The sequence below is a fragment of the Helianthus annuus genome, chromosome 10, assembly GCF_002127325.2.
Source record: "Helianthus annuus cultivar XRQ/B chromosome 10, HanXRQr2.0-SUNRISE, whole genome shotgun sequence".
NCBI lineage: Eukaryota > Viridiplantae > Streptophyta > Magnoliopsida > Asterales > Asteraceae > Helianthus > Helianthus annuus.
This window is the reverse complement of record NC_035442.2, coordinates 7,746,942-7,760,158: the sequence shown is the minus strand read 5'-3', so window position 1 is coordinate 7,760,158 and position 13,217 is coordinate 7,746,942. Positions and strand designations below refer to the sequence as shown.

Genomic DNA, 13,217 nt, shown 5'->3' with positions numbered 1-13,217 from the left:
ATAGATCCTAGCTCATCGCCCACAAGCACTTAATCTATAGCCTATAGCTCATCGCCCACAAGCACTTGATGTGTGTAGCGCTTTTATCTAAACGAGTCATACATGGGTTAAAAAGTTATAGATAGGTTGATTATGTTTTTATTCAAACTGATACTATTTAATTAAGACGTCGTAACAGGCATGATATGTTTTTATTAAATAGGTCAAACCAAATAACAAACGCGATTAAGACTCAAATCGTGTTTGCACGAAATCTCAAGTCGTGCTAGAATCAACTCCCATAGCTAACAAACTTGAAACATTAAACAGAAACGATATCAAGGATCCACAAAACAATGACTATGGATTTTCCAACACAACACACATTAAGAGATGAAGTGTGTTAAACAATCACACACCAACATCCGTTCTGCAACCTGTGTATGTCGAATAATTTTTTGAATAAATTTATTCATCTTTCATCACATACAAGTAATCGTTCTTAAATAGGACGGTCCAATGAAAGATCTACAGAAAAAATAGAGCACAAAACCTGTTCAGCTTTGTGCAGCATTCATGTGTCCGTATTTCTGCATCACCTTCTTCGTCGCCAGCGCTGCAGCCTCGCTGGCACGAAGGGTACCACTCGCCATAATGGCAGCAAACTCTTTTCCAATCTCTTCTTGCACTTTGTTCCTTGCATCTCCAAGAGGATCAACCACCGGTTTCTCTTGTGATGTTCCAGCTGGCACAACTGCAGGTGGGACCACGTCTTCGGTTTTTGACTTCGCATCACCACTGGTCGCACTAGCATTCGCCTTGCTTCCTGATGACGTGTCAACCTTCTTTGATACTTGAGGAGTTGAAATAACCGAAGATGGCCTAAACTGTGGAGCTTGTGGGACCGCACCTGCCCGTAATGTGGTCTCCAGATTCTGTATCATAGGCACTGCAACACATAGCAAATGGGTCGAACCGTGTTATGTTTTATCTAGGGGCGGCAATTCTTGACATGACCCGAAACCCGACACGAAAAAAAAAAGGGTTTGGGTCAACTAACGCCACCCGTTTAAAAAAACAGGTCAGGTTTGGGTTGACCCGTATTATAAACATGTCGGGTTCGGGTTGACCCGTTAACCCGTTTAACTATTTAGAAAAAAAAAAACTTCTATATTTTTGTTTTGTATTTTCCGTTTCTATTTTACATGGTTAGTCATAATAATGTTAGTTTTGACACATTATATCATTTACTTGTATGACTCATTGACTCGTCTAAAAATACGGGTCAAACAGGTCAGGTTCAGGTTGACCCGAATTTACATGTGTGCGGGTTAGGGTTGAGATCTTTGACCCGGATAATAATATGGGTCGGGTTCGGGTTGAACATTTCAACCCACCAACCCGCCAACCCATTAACCCGACATGATCGACACCCCTAGTTTTATCTGTAATGGGTCAAAACAGGCGCATATAAGAAACTTACTTATAAGGGCACCCATTGGGCTGCTCATGACTTCATTAGGGAGGTTGAGGATGTGATCAGGTATGGAGGCACCCACCAAAAACTGTGCGACCTCGTTGCTAAAATTATTGCAGTTGTGAGACATTAAACTGTAGGTTTCTTGCGTGTAGCGTGGGCTTATCTCCTGTAAATACATCTCAAACATATCTTTTGGGACATGTGTGACACCAAGATCAATCACTCGGAGTGGGGTTCCGTATGGTGCTGTTCCAGCTGGAATTTGTTGGATACCATTCCCGAAATAGTATTCGGTGCCGTATACCACCACACCCGTGTGCCTGTTTTGATTACACACACCAGGAGAAAATTTTAGAAATATTTTATATGTATATTATATCCAAATAAGCTGTTTTATATGTATGCTTAACCAAAAAAAAAAAAAAAAAAAAAAAAAAAAAAAAACCTAAAATCCTGCTATTTTATACCTATAAAATCCAGCTATTTATACTAAAGCAGAAAAAAAAAACTAGAAAAAGCTAAAATTCCGCTATTTGCCAGCTATGGAGGCGCCAAAATCAATAGGACACATGAGTGCTACGTTACGCTATTCGCTATAGCGCTCACTTCGAGCGCTATTAATAACTACGGTCATGAGCGTTACCATATAGCTTCAATAGCCTTCCCCAGGAAGGACATGGAGAGCTGGCGAGCAAGGCCTCCGCTTAAATCATACGCATGCAAGGTCACCTTGTAGCCCTCCTGTTGATAGAATTTTAAAGTGGTTATTTAATATCCTAAATTATAAAACTAGACGCAAACAGACAAAAGTGCGATACAAATGAAAGCTGTGAATTCATAAATATTCTCTTTAAAAGAGTTGTTTGTACCTCAGCCATCGTGCAAATTTAAAAACGGAAGTTGTGGATGCTAAAAGTTTCTTCTGTGCAAGGTCTTCACTAAAATTATTGATAGCGAGCTCTGTTAGACAAAAGAGGAATGCATTAAGAAAACAAAAGACAACGATTAAAAAAATAACTAAAAATTATGGTTCAAGAGCTTGGTTTTAAAATGCGCGCATAAAGCGTGATGCGCCCGATGCACTAATGAGAGCGCATCGCAACAGCTGATGCGATGCGTTTACGTGATGCGAGAATATTGCGCGCATTTCGCATAATACGCTCTGATGCACGCAACATTGTTTCTTATGCTTTTTTTCTAGATTTTATGAACTGTGTTCGGTTTTTTCCATAATTAACATCTTAGTATGCTTGATTTGAAACAAAAAACACAACTCTTATCTTCTAATTACGTCAGTTGTTTTACTTTAAGTATGTTTTTATAAGTTTTTATGTATAAATAATTTTTAACTATTTTTTTTTATAAAGAACACATCACATACGTGATGCGCTCGCATCACGCATCAGATTTTTGGACTAAACGCATCAGAGTGCATCACGCAATTTAAAACCAAGTTCAAGCGATGCGAATCATACAGACATATAAGACTATTCAAGCGTTAACAATTCTATGCGACTAGTTACCCTTATTAAAGCTACAGCTGCTCTAATTATGTCCTGTAAGATACCATTGTAATCCCACAAATTTTTATACGTTGAATACATGGAAACTTTTAAGTTCATGCCTTTTTTTTCTTATATGCAAACCCGGTATGAAACTTTTACTAGCATTATAAAACAATGCACTAAAAACCTTTTCGCACCAAAGGTAAAGGTATCTTCAAAGAAAAAACATGAAAACTCGAACATGTATGAGTTCAATTAAATTCCAGGACGTGCGGGCACACACGAGTTCAATTAAATTCCAGTTCAGAAACTCGTTCAATTAAATTCCTAAACTTTTGCTACTAACTATTAGTTTTTGTTAAATATACATGTAAAATAGCATATATACAAGGGTATTTTGATGTAATATATATATAAAAATTTTCAAAAATCTTTTTCTAGTATAATCGCTATTTATAAAATAGCCGTCGCTATTTGTCGCTATTCGAGTATTCGCTACGTAGCCTATAGGTGCCTTGTCGCTATTTGTCACTATTCATTATCGAAAACTATGATGGTAACTATAGTTTTTTTCTGTTTCAATTTTCAACATGTATGCGACTATACCGAATCATGCAAAATGTAAGTCCATGTTCCAAACGCACCCACTCGTCTTCTTAATGCTAAAACATCTCAAGAGAAGATCTCAAAGTGATGCTAGTCTAAAAAGAAATCACATTCTTAACCGCGTATCACTCCTGGTCTCCGAATTTAACAGAAACTAAAAGAGCATATAAAGCTATAGAAGACTTTGACTACATGCAAATCGATATGAAAGAGACCCAAAAAATATCCACATATCACCAGATTATGTGTCGAATACTTCACAAATCAGTTGCAACAGAATCATAGATCTTAAAAACGGATCAAAATTCCAAGATATGTCAAACAAATGAGTACATGAAACTATTCTACAGAAACAAATATGTTAACAAATCTATCACTTATCTTAAAAGGGGACTCTGAAACTAATTTGATACTTCACAAAAAAAAAAAAAAAAAAAAAAAAAAAAAAAAAAAAAAACTCAAAAACTTGCAAATATTACGCACATCGTTGTCAATAGCTACGCGGACGATAGCAACAACCATGGGCGGACCTAGCCTTTGGCCAGGGTGGGCGGCCGCACCCCTTGAAAAAAAAATTAGTGTATATTTTAGGCAAAAAACCCGACCGCACCCTTTGAAAATATGGTTGAACACCTTATCCGCACCGCAGCAAATAATTTTTGGGTCCGCCACTGGCGACAACCTACCTATACGCTACGTAGCTATACCCTATTTCACATTTAGGGATACACTAGAATAAAATTTTAGAAATATTATATATATATATATATATATATATATATATATATATATTTTACCAAAAAAAAAAAATAAAAGAAAATTGAAAAAAATTACAAAAATTTCGCTATGATTCACACATAGATCAAATAAATCAGGTGACAGTTACAAAAACAGTAAACTCAAAAATCACACGTTACAAAATAACCAACAGACAACTGTAAACCCTAACGAATACTGAAATTACACATAAAATTTATAACATAACAGTTGCAATTGAAACACGAATCAAGATGACTGATCAAATTCCAATAATATAAGTAAAAATTTGACAACAAGCATACAACAATCGAACGTATATCACAAAACTTGAGGGAAAAGTAACTAGAGATCCTAAATAATTTGGAGCATAAGTAGTAAGATCAATTTATAGACTAAACGTACAGATTTGAAGGCGTTACAGAGAAATCGAGATTAAACATACAATAATCGAATGTAAATTATGATAATTAATATAAGAGAGAAAGATATATGGTGGTGTTGTTCATACCAGAGATTCTGGAGTCAAAGAAGAGGAAACCGTTTGAGCGAATTAAAAACCCACCCTGAGGATGACTTTTTATAGTTGGCCGGTGGATCTATCACATTCTAGAATCTACCAAATACACCTTCAAATTTAATATTGAGGGTAAATTAGGGCCGGATCTATTCACACACCCATTTGGTCTATTCACACACTCAAACGCCCTGCTATAGCCAAAGCGGGACGCTTTGGATTAAAGTCAACAGATAAAAGCTGAGCACGTCACTTCCTGTCCGGCGACCTCGTACCGAAACGGCCCGCTTTGGCCAAAGCGAGACGTTTTGGTCTGACATTTTATATTTGGGGGAAAAAGTAGGGTTTAGTGAAAAAAAGGGTTGTTGGTTTTTTGTTTAATTGTATTTGATTGTGTTTTTTTATTGAAAGGGAGTAGAATTTTTTTGTTTTTTTTATAAGATATATTTAATTTAAAGTTGATTTAAAGTTATTTTATTTTTACAAAAACATATATATGTTAGTGTTATTAATTTATCAAGTAATAAGTTACTTTTTTTATTTTATTTTTTGTCAATTTATATCATATCTTTGACTAATTTATATTGTTATGTTCTTTTAGTTTTCATGATGAAACCGGAGCTGTTATCTCGGTTCTTCAGTACTTTCATGATAAATACAATGTTCATATTCGTTATCCAGTGCAGAAAAATGTGGTTTCTGTGTCGGTTATTCAGATCTCAATTCGGTTATCTTTCAAAACTGCAATACTCAAATGTACAGAAAATCCCGAATAAGTTTAATAGATATCATCGGAAGCAAATCCTGTTGAACAACAATGTCCTGTTAATGACATGCTTGGTAACAAAGAGGAACACTTTCTTCTTTTGTTTTTCGATCTTTGTTAGTTGTTAATATTTTATTTTTTTCTACTTTTAGAAAGATCTGAGAGAGAAAGTTGTAGTCAAATTACAGTTAGTCTTAAATGGTACAAAATATAGAAAGTTGTTTTTCGATCCTGTTAATTTGGATACAACTTCAGGTCACGAAGATGACTCTGCAGTAGTTGATCATGACGACTGTAATAAAACGAAAGGGATTTCGAGCAGTTGGTCGATGACAAAGGAAGGCTGGTGAAGGTTAGCTGACACTCGCCATTCTCTTGCACCTTCTGCAGACATGCATCTCTGAGCAGTCACCGAGAGTGAAAAGACGCTCGTGAAGGTTAGCTGACGCTCCATGGGCTATGAGGCAGTCGCGATCCAAATCGATCGTTGTTAAGCCAAAGCCGGTTGAGGATTACGAGTGTTCTAGACTCGTTCAAGGCATGCTTGTTTGTGCAATTTACAGAAATAAGGATGAAGCTCTGTATTTTGATGCCGCGGGGAAACATGAAAGAAGACCACCTCACGAAACGAGGTTTCATAATCATGGGAAACGAAGAAATTTGATATTGGAAGGTATCAAAGATTTGGATATAACTTCAGGTCACGAAGATCACTCTACAGTAATTGATCATGACGACTATAATAAAACGAAAGGGATTTCGAGCAGTTGGTCGATGACAAAATGAATTAAATGAATCAATAGAGTATGATACAACTACCACAAATTAGGAACCACATATTCGTGTGTAAAAGCTCGGAAAGATGACTGAATAGAGATCTGAATATCCCCTTGGTAGTTGTTACAACATGACACATGATAAAAGCGCTTCTTTAGACAATTTGGGACTATGTTCCATTTTGTGGTTCGTGAAGGGGTAGGGATAATGTTTTATGGGTGGTGAGTTGTGGTTGATTTATAGGAGGAGGTTATGAAATGAATATATGTTTATGCGAATTTAAAGGACTTGCAAGGAATGCTACCATCTATGTGGGCTTTCCATCCATATATTCCGTCCAACATATGACACATGATAAAAGCGCTTCTCAAGACAATCTGAGATTATGTTCCATTTTATTACGGTCGTCGTGATCAACTACTGCAGAGTGATCTTCGTGACTTGAAGTTGTACCCAAATCTTTGATATCTTCCATGTAAAAGCTTGGAAAGATGACCGAATAGAGATCTGAATATCCCCTTTGTAGTTGTTACCACATGACACCTGATAAAAGCGCTTATTTAGACAATCTGGGACTATGTTCCGCATCGAAGACTAGTGGGATTGAATGTTTTTTTTTTTTAATATATTTCATCTTGGACTATCTAATCTAATACTTGAAAATGGATATGATCGTGTCAAGATCTTTATCTATCATGTCATCGACCAACTACTTGAACTCCATTCCGTTTCTAGGGTTCGCATTCGACAGAAGACACCAACTTCCAAAAATCAAGGTCGAAACGCCCCGCTGTGGCCAAAGCGGGGCGTTTAGGGTTCAAACATTCCACCGTACAGAATATAACATCGCATCAAGTCGCATCAAGTCTCATCGCCCAGTGTCGGGAAAAAAACCCTAAACGCCCGCTTTGGCCAAAGCGGGGCAGTTCAACTGACATCGTACACCATCACATCACCATTTGTCTAGAAAACAGGCCAAAACGCCCAGCTTTGCCCAAAGCGGGGCGCTTCGAAAAGGGGTGGAAATAAGGTTTGGGTGTGTGAATAGCATGATCCTAAATTAGTTTTTGAATATTTGTGTTTTAGTGGTTTTAATTATTTGACTTCAAAATTAAAAAGTTAACGCTCCGAGTCTCTAACCGCTTATTTTATAACGTTTTGAGTCCCTGTGTTTTAGTGTTTTTAACCACTTTAGTCCAAAATAGTCTTTAACCGCTCATTTTATAACGTTTTGAGTCCCTGTGTTTTAGTGTTTTTAACCACTTGAGTCCAAAATAGTCTTTAACCGCTCGTTTTATAACGTTTTGAGTCCCTGTGTTTTAGTGTTTTTAACCACTTGAGTCCAAAATAAAATTTATAAGTGTTGTAAATTGGACTCAAAACGTTATAAAATGAGTGGTTAGAGACTCATGGCGTTAAACTTTTTTATTTTGGACTCAAGTGGTTAAAACTACTAAAACACAGAGACTTAAAAAATAGAGTAAATTACAAGTTTTGTCCTTTATGTTTACGTCAAATTGCAGGCGCTGTCCTTTTTTTCAAAAGTTTACAGGCGGTGTCCTTAACCTTCCAAAATCTTGCACGTTATGTCCTTTAGGCCAAACTCAGTTAGATTTTTTGGTTAAATCTAGTCATGTGCAAGGCACATGAGGGTACTATTGTAATTTCATCATTCAAGGGGCTATTGTGTAAGTAATATATACATTGGGACTATTTTGTAAAAATAGAAAATATATTAAATTACAAACCATTGACCGCTCTCTCTCTCTCTTAACTTTCTCTCCCCTTTTCTTCTCTCTCTAACAGAATTGCACTCTCTCTCTCTCTCTAAAAAACTACTGCACTCACTTTCTTTCTCTCTCTAAGAATCTATGTACGACGGTGAGTGGTGGATTGTGGTGGGGTGCGATGGTGGGTTTAGCAGTGGTGGGAGGTTACGGTGGTGGGTGCGATGGTGATGATGGGTGGCGGTGGTGGGAGGTGTACGGTGGTGGGTTTTGGATGGTGAAGGTGGATGTGATGGTGGGTTGTGGTATGTGGATGCTGAAGGTGGGTTTTGGATGGTGAAGGTGTGTTTGTGGTGGTGGAGGTGGTTTTAGGGGCGGTTGCAGGTTGTAAGTTATAGTGATGATTCATTTTAATTTTTTGGGGGTTTTGACTTTTGAGGATTATTAGTTCTTTGCTATTGCTTATCACTGCCTAAACGAAAGTCGAAATCAACATCGATGAATCATATAGTCAAAGAACTACAAAGCATGGAATGTCAAGTTGTAAGTTATAATTTAATGAAATTAATTAGGTTGACTGTTTGTATTGATCATATCTTGTTAATTTAATTTCAGCCCACTCACAAAATTTGTACTATTTGATGGTAGGGTTTTTGGGGATCGAGGGCAGGTGGATCTCCATGTTATATGAAGCTTTTGGGGGTTCTGAGGATTATTAGCTTTGAGGTTTTTGGTTTTTTTAGTGGATTTAGAGTTGGTGGTTGTAGATGATGAAGGGTGGTGGTGGTAGTGGTAGTGGTAGTGATAGTGGTGACGGTGACGGTGACGGTGACGGTGAAGGGTGGTGGTGGTGGAGGTGGAGGTGGAGGTGGAGGATGGTGGTTGCTAATTTCATCAGAAATATATATATATATATATGGTTGTAAAAATAATATTTTAAATTATTTTGTTTTGTTTTTACATAATAACCCCTTGATATAATTTATCTTACATAATAGTCCTTGGGAGTAGAAATTACAATAGTACCCTCATGTGCCTTGCACATGACTAGATTTAACCAAAAAATCTAACTGTGTTTGTTCTAAAGGACATAACGTGCAAGATTTTGAAAGGTTAAGGACACCGCCTGTAAACTTTTGAAAAAAAGGACAGCGCCTGTAATTTGATGTAAACATAAAGGACAAAACTTGTAATTTACTCTAAAAAATAATTTACTCAAATCTTTATTTATTTAACTTGATCTATCTATCCTTCTATCCTGGTATGGATTCGATACACATTTTTTTTCTTTTTGGTTAAACTGGTCACCGGTTTGGTTTTACGGTCGGTTTTTGTACTTAACTTTCGGTCGGTTTTTGTACTTAACTTTCAGTCGGTTTCATTAATTTTGAGACGTAGAGAACGGTTTGATTTACGGTCATGGGTGGAGGTTAATGGAGGCCCAGGGTGCCACGGACCCCATCAATTTTTTGTTCGTAGTGTTTTGTTTATTGAAATTTTTTGAGAAAAAATTGTAGTATAAAATATTGAATTTTTAAGAGTCCGGCCCCCACCGATTTGGATTTGAGGATCCGACCCTTATCAAGTTTTCGTTCAAATTCCGTCACTATTTATTCTTCATACGAAAAGACAATCTTGTATAAACAGACCAGGCCATATTAATTTATTGTATTAGTTTTTATATAAATATCTCATACTTTAATATATATTGTTAGACATAATTAAGGTTTAAATTGTTTTAGTTCTAATTAAGTTAGACTACATCAAAAGTGGGCTAAGCCCATTTTCACGTATTAAAATCAGTAAGCTGACCCATTTTATAGTTCAAATATTTTTAATTATTGGGTTGGGAGAGCTTGTTATATATATAATGTACGAAAATAATGAGGATGGGAGGTGGGCTCGGTTTAGGCTTGAGATAACATAAGGACCACATACAACTATTATGTGTGCACATGGTGGCCGGCCCAAGTTTCTAAGTTTTTGCTTGGGCTTTACATAACCCATGCATTAATGCATAAGGGGTATTGGTTTGGGCCGAGTACGCGTCTGCAACAACAAGGGGGGTGCGAGTGTAGAAGGGTGTGCGGCCCCCTATGCATTGTGTGGCTAAGTGTGTGAAGCACCAACGTCCAATAATCCGTAACGTTAATATAAAACCAATCACCTCATTTACTTAAACATTTCACATCCCATACACGTAAGTTACATCAAATCACCCAGCATGCAAGGGAACCAGTACAACAAAGGACTCTCGAAATTACGGTTTGTCACAATATGTGTGTGTGTGGGGGGGGGGTGGTTCTAGAGTGACCCTAGTGTATTTATGAACTGAGTGAACAAATCCTAACCATTGATTTACATCATCAAATCGTGGCCATTGATTTACACTTGTGTATTCATAATCAAGGGCTAGGATTAATTCACTAGTGTTCACAATCAAGGGGGTTATTCACTAATGAACCTAACCCTATATATATATTATATATATATAGGATCCGGATCAAGAGAGAACCAAGACGAGTTGCGAGAACCGTAAGAACCATTTTAGACCAATAAGATGATGCCACATCATTTGATCATGTGTACAATATGCAAGGGTAATATGGTAAATTAACATCCTTTGTTTCTCTCTCTTTTGTCAGACTTTCTATCACCTCAGACTTTTTATTACCTCCTTTCTTCTTTTTTAAAGCTCTCTTTCTCTCACATATACCCAGCACACACAAATTCAAATCCCCTCATCTATCTCTCTCAATACCGTAACACCCATCCAAATTTCTTAAATATAATAACAGTTTAAAAACATTTTAAGTAAAAACATACTTAGATAGCATAGATTCCGTACATGGAATTCATAAGTAGCAAAAGTTTAGACAACTTGGTACTAAGTTAAAACGTTCGAAAACTAATTGTTAATTGTTTACATTCCCAAAATATAATCCATTAAGTGATAAACTGATGCGGAAGCTTGTAGGTAGTGTTCGGTTCCTCAAAAGTTAGCTCGATCATCTCTCGGTTAGTGCCAACATCACCTAAGGTTAAAAACCACAATAAACATTAGTTTTATTGAAGCTACAATGAGTATAACCAAGTTCTAAAGGTCAAACACACAAGAAAAAAAAAAATTCGGACTGAAGGCGTCGCGTGACGCGAAGGGGCTTGGCGTCACGCCAAGCCCTGTTTTTCACAGAATGTTGTTTGTTGCTGGTGCTGTACATTCCCAGCTCCAAGTATTTTCATTCCAAACTTCAATTTGCCATAACTTTTGATCCGTACGTCCGTTTTTAGTGATTCTTTTTCCTACACGTCCGTATTTAAATTACCGACGTGTCTACTATGATCATTGTGTCAAAAATAGAGTGTACGGGCTGGAAGTCTATAAACACCTAATGTATTTATTTGACCCATATAGTTTTTGCACTAATTTAATCACTAACAATTTCTATGACCTCAACGCGCATTTACCCAACATCCGGGGCTTACGATCACCGGAGTTTCATTACCAAATCTATGGTTTCACGCTCTTGTGATTCATTATCACCAATTGCTATTCAAAACACACTTTTACTACATACTAATCAATTATACAACCCGTTTGGCTCATTTATGGAATCCTCCATTTCTAATGACTACCAAACATTCTCAATTCAAGTTTTCGACTCGTTTAGCTATTAGTGATCTACATCACTTTTACTAACGCTATCATTTCTAATAAACACAATTTCAATACCCACAATTATTCAAATAACATAATGTAACGGGGTCACGGTTACATACTTGCATAATTCACCGTCATTGATTTCTAACCATAATTACCCATTCCCGGGCTTGTCCATCTTAGCGTATCACTTCCATTCCATGGTTTACGCTTTTATAATTCACAATCGTCAAATGACATTCAAGTCACTTCTAAACTACCTTTTTAAATCCTTGTTTGACCCGTTTGGTTGTCTAATGGAATTCACCATCTTAGTGACAAACCAAACATACTTTAACAAATCTTTTGACCCGTTTTGATTAACTAGTGAACTTCATCACTTCTACAATAGACTACAATCTTTCATATTGCTAATTTTAAGATATTAACTACAATAAAAATCAAAGTATAATGTAACGAAACCAAGGTTACGTACCTTCAAAGCACACCCTTCAAACACGCGTCACCACCGGCTTGTCCACTTGACGTTCCGGTTTCCTTTCCTATAGAGTTCAACCACAAACCGTTTAGAACTCTCTTTTTTTTTTAACATATAACGCATTAGTTCGCCATAATTTACAATTATGCGTTTTAATTCCAATTTCAGTTTTAAGCCTTCTTTTAGGCATTTTTACAAACACCTTAAGGGCATGATTTCACACAACTCATAAACAAGCTCATAACTTGTCATTTAGCCAAGATTAACATCAATTAAGCAAATTCACATCAATTTTAACATCAATAATTCTGAATTCACTTCATAGAACTCAATTTACACTAGAATAACAATCATAATCCTAGTGTTTAACATGTTTCTACAAAACCCACTTAACACCTTCAATGGTGATTATGAATCTCACATGTAATGAGCAAAATTTCAATATGTAATTTACTAGGGTTTATTCCTAAACTCAACATCATTCCAAATTCATCCAAACAACATTCATGCAACATGAATTTCGAATTTTCTTGTGTTAAATCAGAAATTTAGATGGAAATTTTCTATGAAATTTACATACCTCATGACCCCTTTTCAGAGGAGATCACTATTTTATGCTTGGATTTTGATTTGGATCCGAATTTGGTCTTCAATTTGAGCAATTTAGATGAACTAGGGTTTGATGGGGGTTTCTTGGTCGCCCCCTGTGTTTTGTACGACCAACACACACACTTAAAGTGTGTGTTTGGTATTTTTATTTTGTTTTAATAATTAAAGTTTTACACTTGACAACTTTGGTCCCCCATCTATTATTAAGTTAGATTTTTTCCATGTTTTCAACCAAGTTTCTTGTTTTAACTAGACTTATGTCTAACTAGGTTATTTATTCCTAATTAGTTTATTTTTGTTTATTTTATACTTTATAATTTCAATATAAAGTTTTATATTTTAGGGGTGTTACAAGT

General features: G+C 36.3%; 1 protein-coding gene and 1 long non-coding RNA gene across 2 annotated transcripts; both read right to left on the bottom strand.

Annotated features, from left to right (window-relative positions):
- Positions 1-285: 285 nt before the first annotated feature.
- On the bottom strand, positions 286-4,955 carry LOC110883922 (desumoylating isopeptidase 1). The gene is made up of 5 exons (XM_022131583.2): positions 4,838-4,955; positions 2,329-2,419; positions 2,103-2,200; positions 1,463-1,779; positions 286-928 (listed from the first exon to the last, which is right to left on the bottom strand). Exons 2-5 carry the CDS (start codon positions 2,335-2,337, stop codon positions 537-539), a joined length of 816 nt encoding a protein of 271 aa, XP_021987275.1. The 5' UTR covers positions 2,338-2,419; positions 4,838-4,955; the 3' UTR covers positions 286-536.
- Positions 4,956-10,928: 5,973 nt separating this feature from the next.
- Positions 10,929-12,970, bottom strand: LOC118483357. Its single transcript, XR_004870515.1, has 3 exons — positions 12,833-12,970; positions 12,250-12,316; positions 10,929-11,148 (listed from the first exon to the last, which is right to left on the bottom strand). It is a non-coding gene; the product is annotated as an uncharacterized LOC118483357 (long non-coding RNA).
- Between the last annotated feature and the right edge of the window lie 247 nt (positions 12,971-13,217).

What these genes read in the sequence shown, in the direction of transcription:
- LOC110883922 (XM_022131583.2), bottom strand. An exon ending in AAGGCTATTGAAGCTATATG is followed by an intron (nt 1,780 to 2,102) that starts GTAACGCTCATG and finishes TAATCAAAACAG; the next exon opens with GCACACGGGTGTGGTGGTAT. An exon ending in CCCAATGGGTGCCCTTATAA is followed by an intron (nt 929 to 1,462) that starts GTAAGTTTCTTA and finishes TATGTGTTGCAG; the next exon opens with TGCCTATGATACAGAATCTG.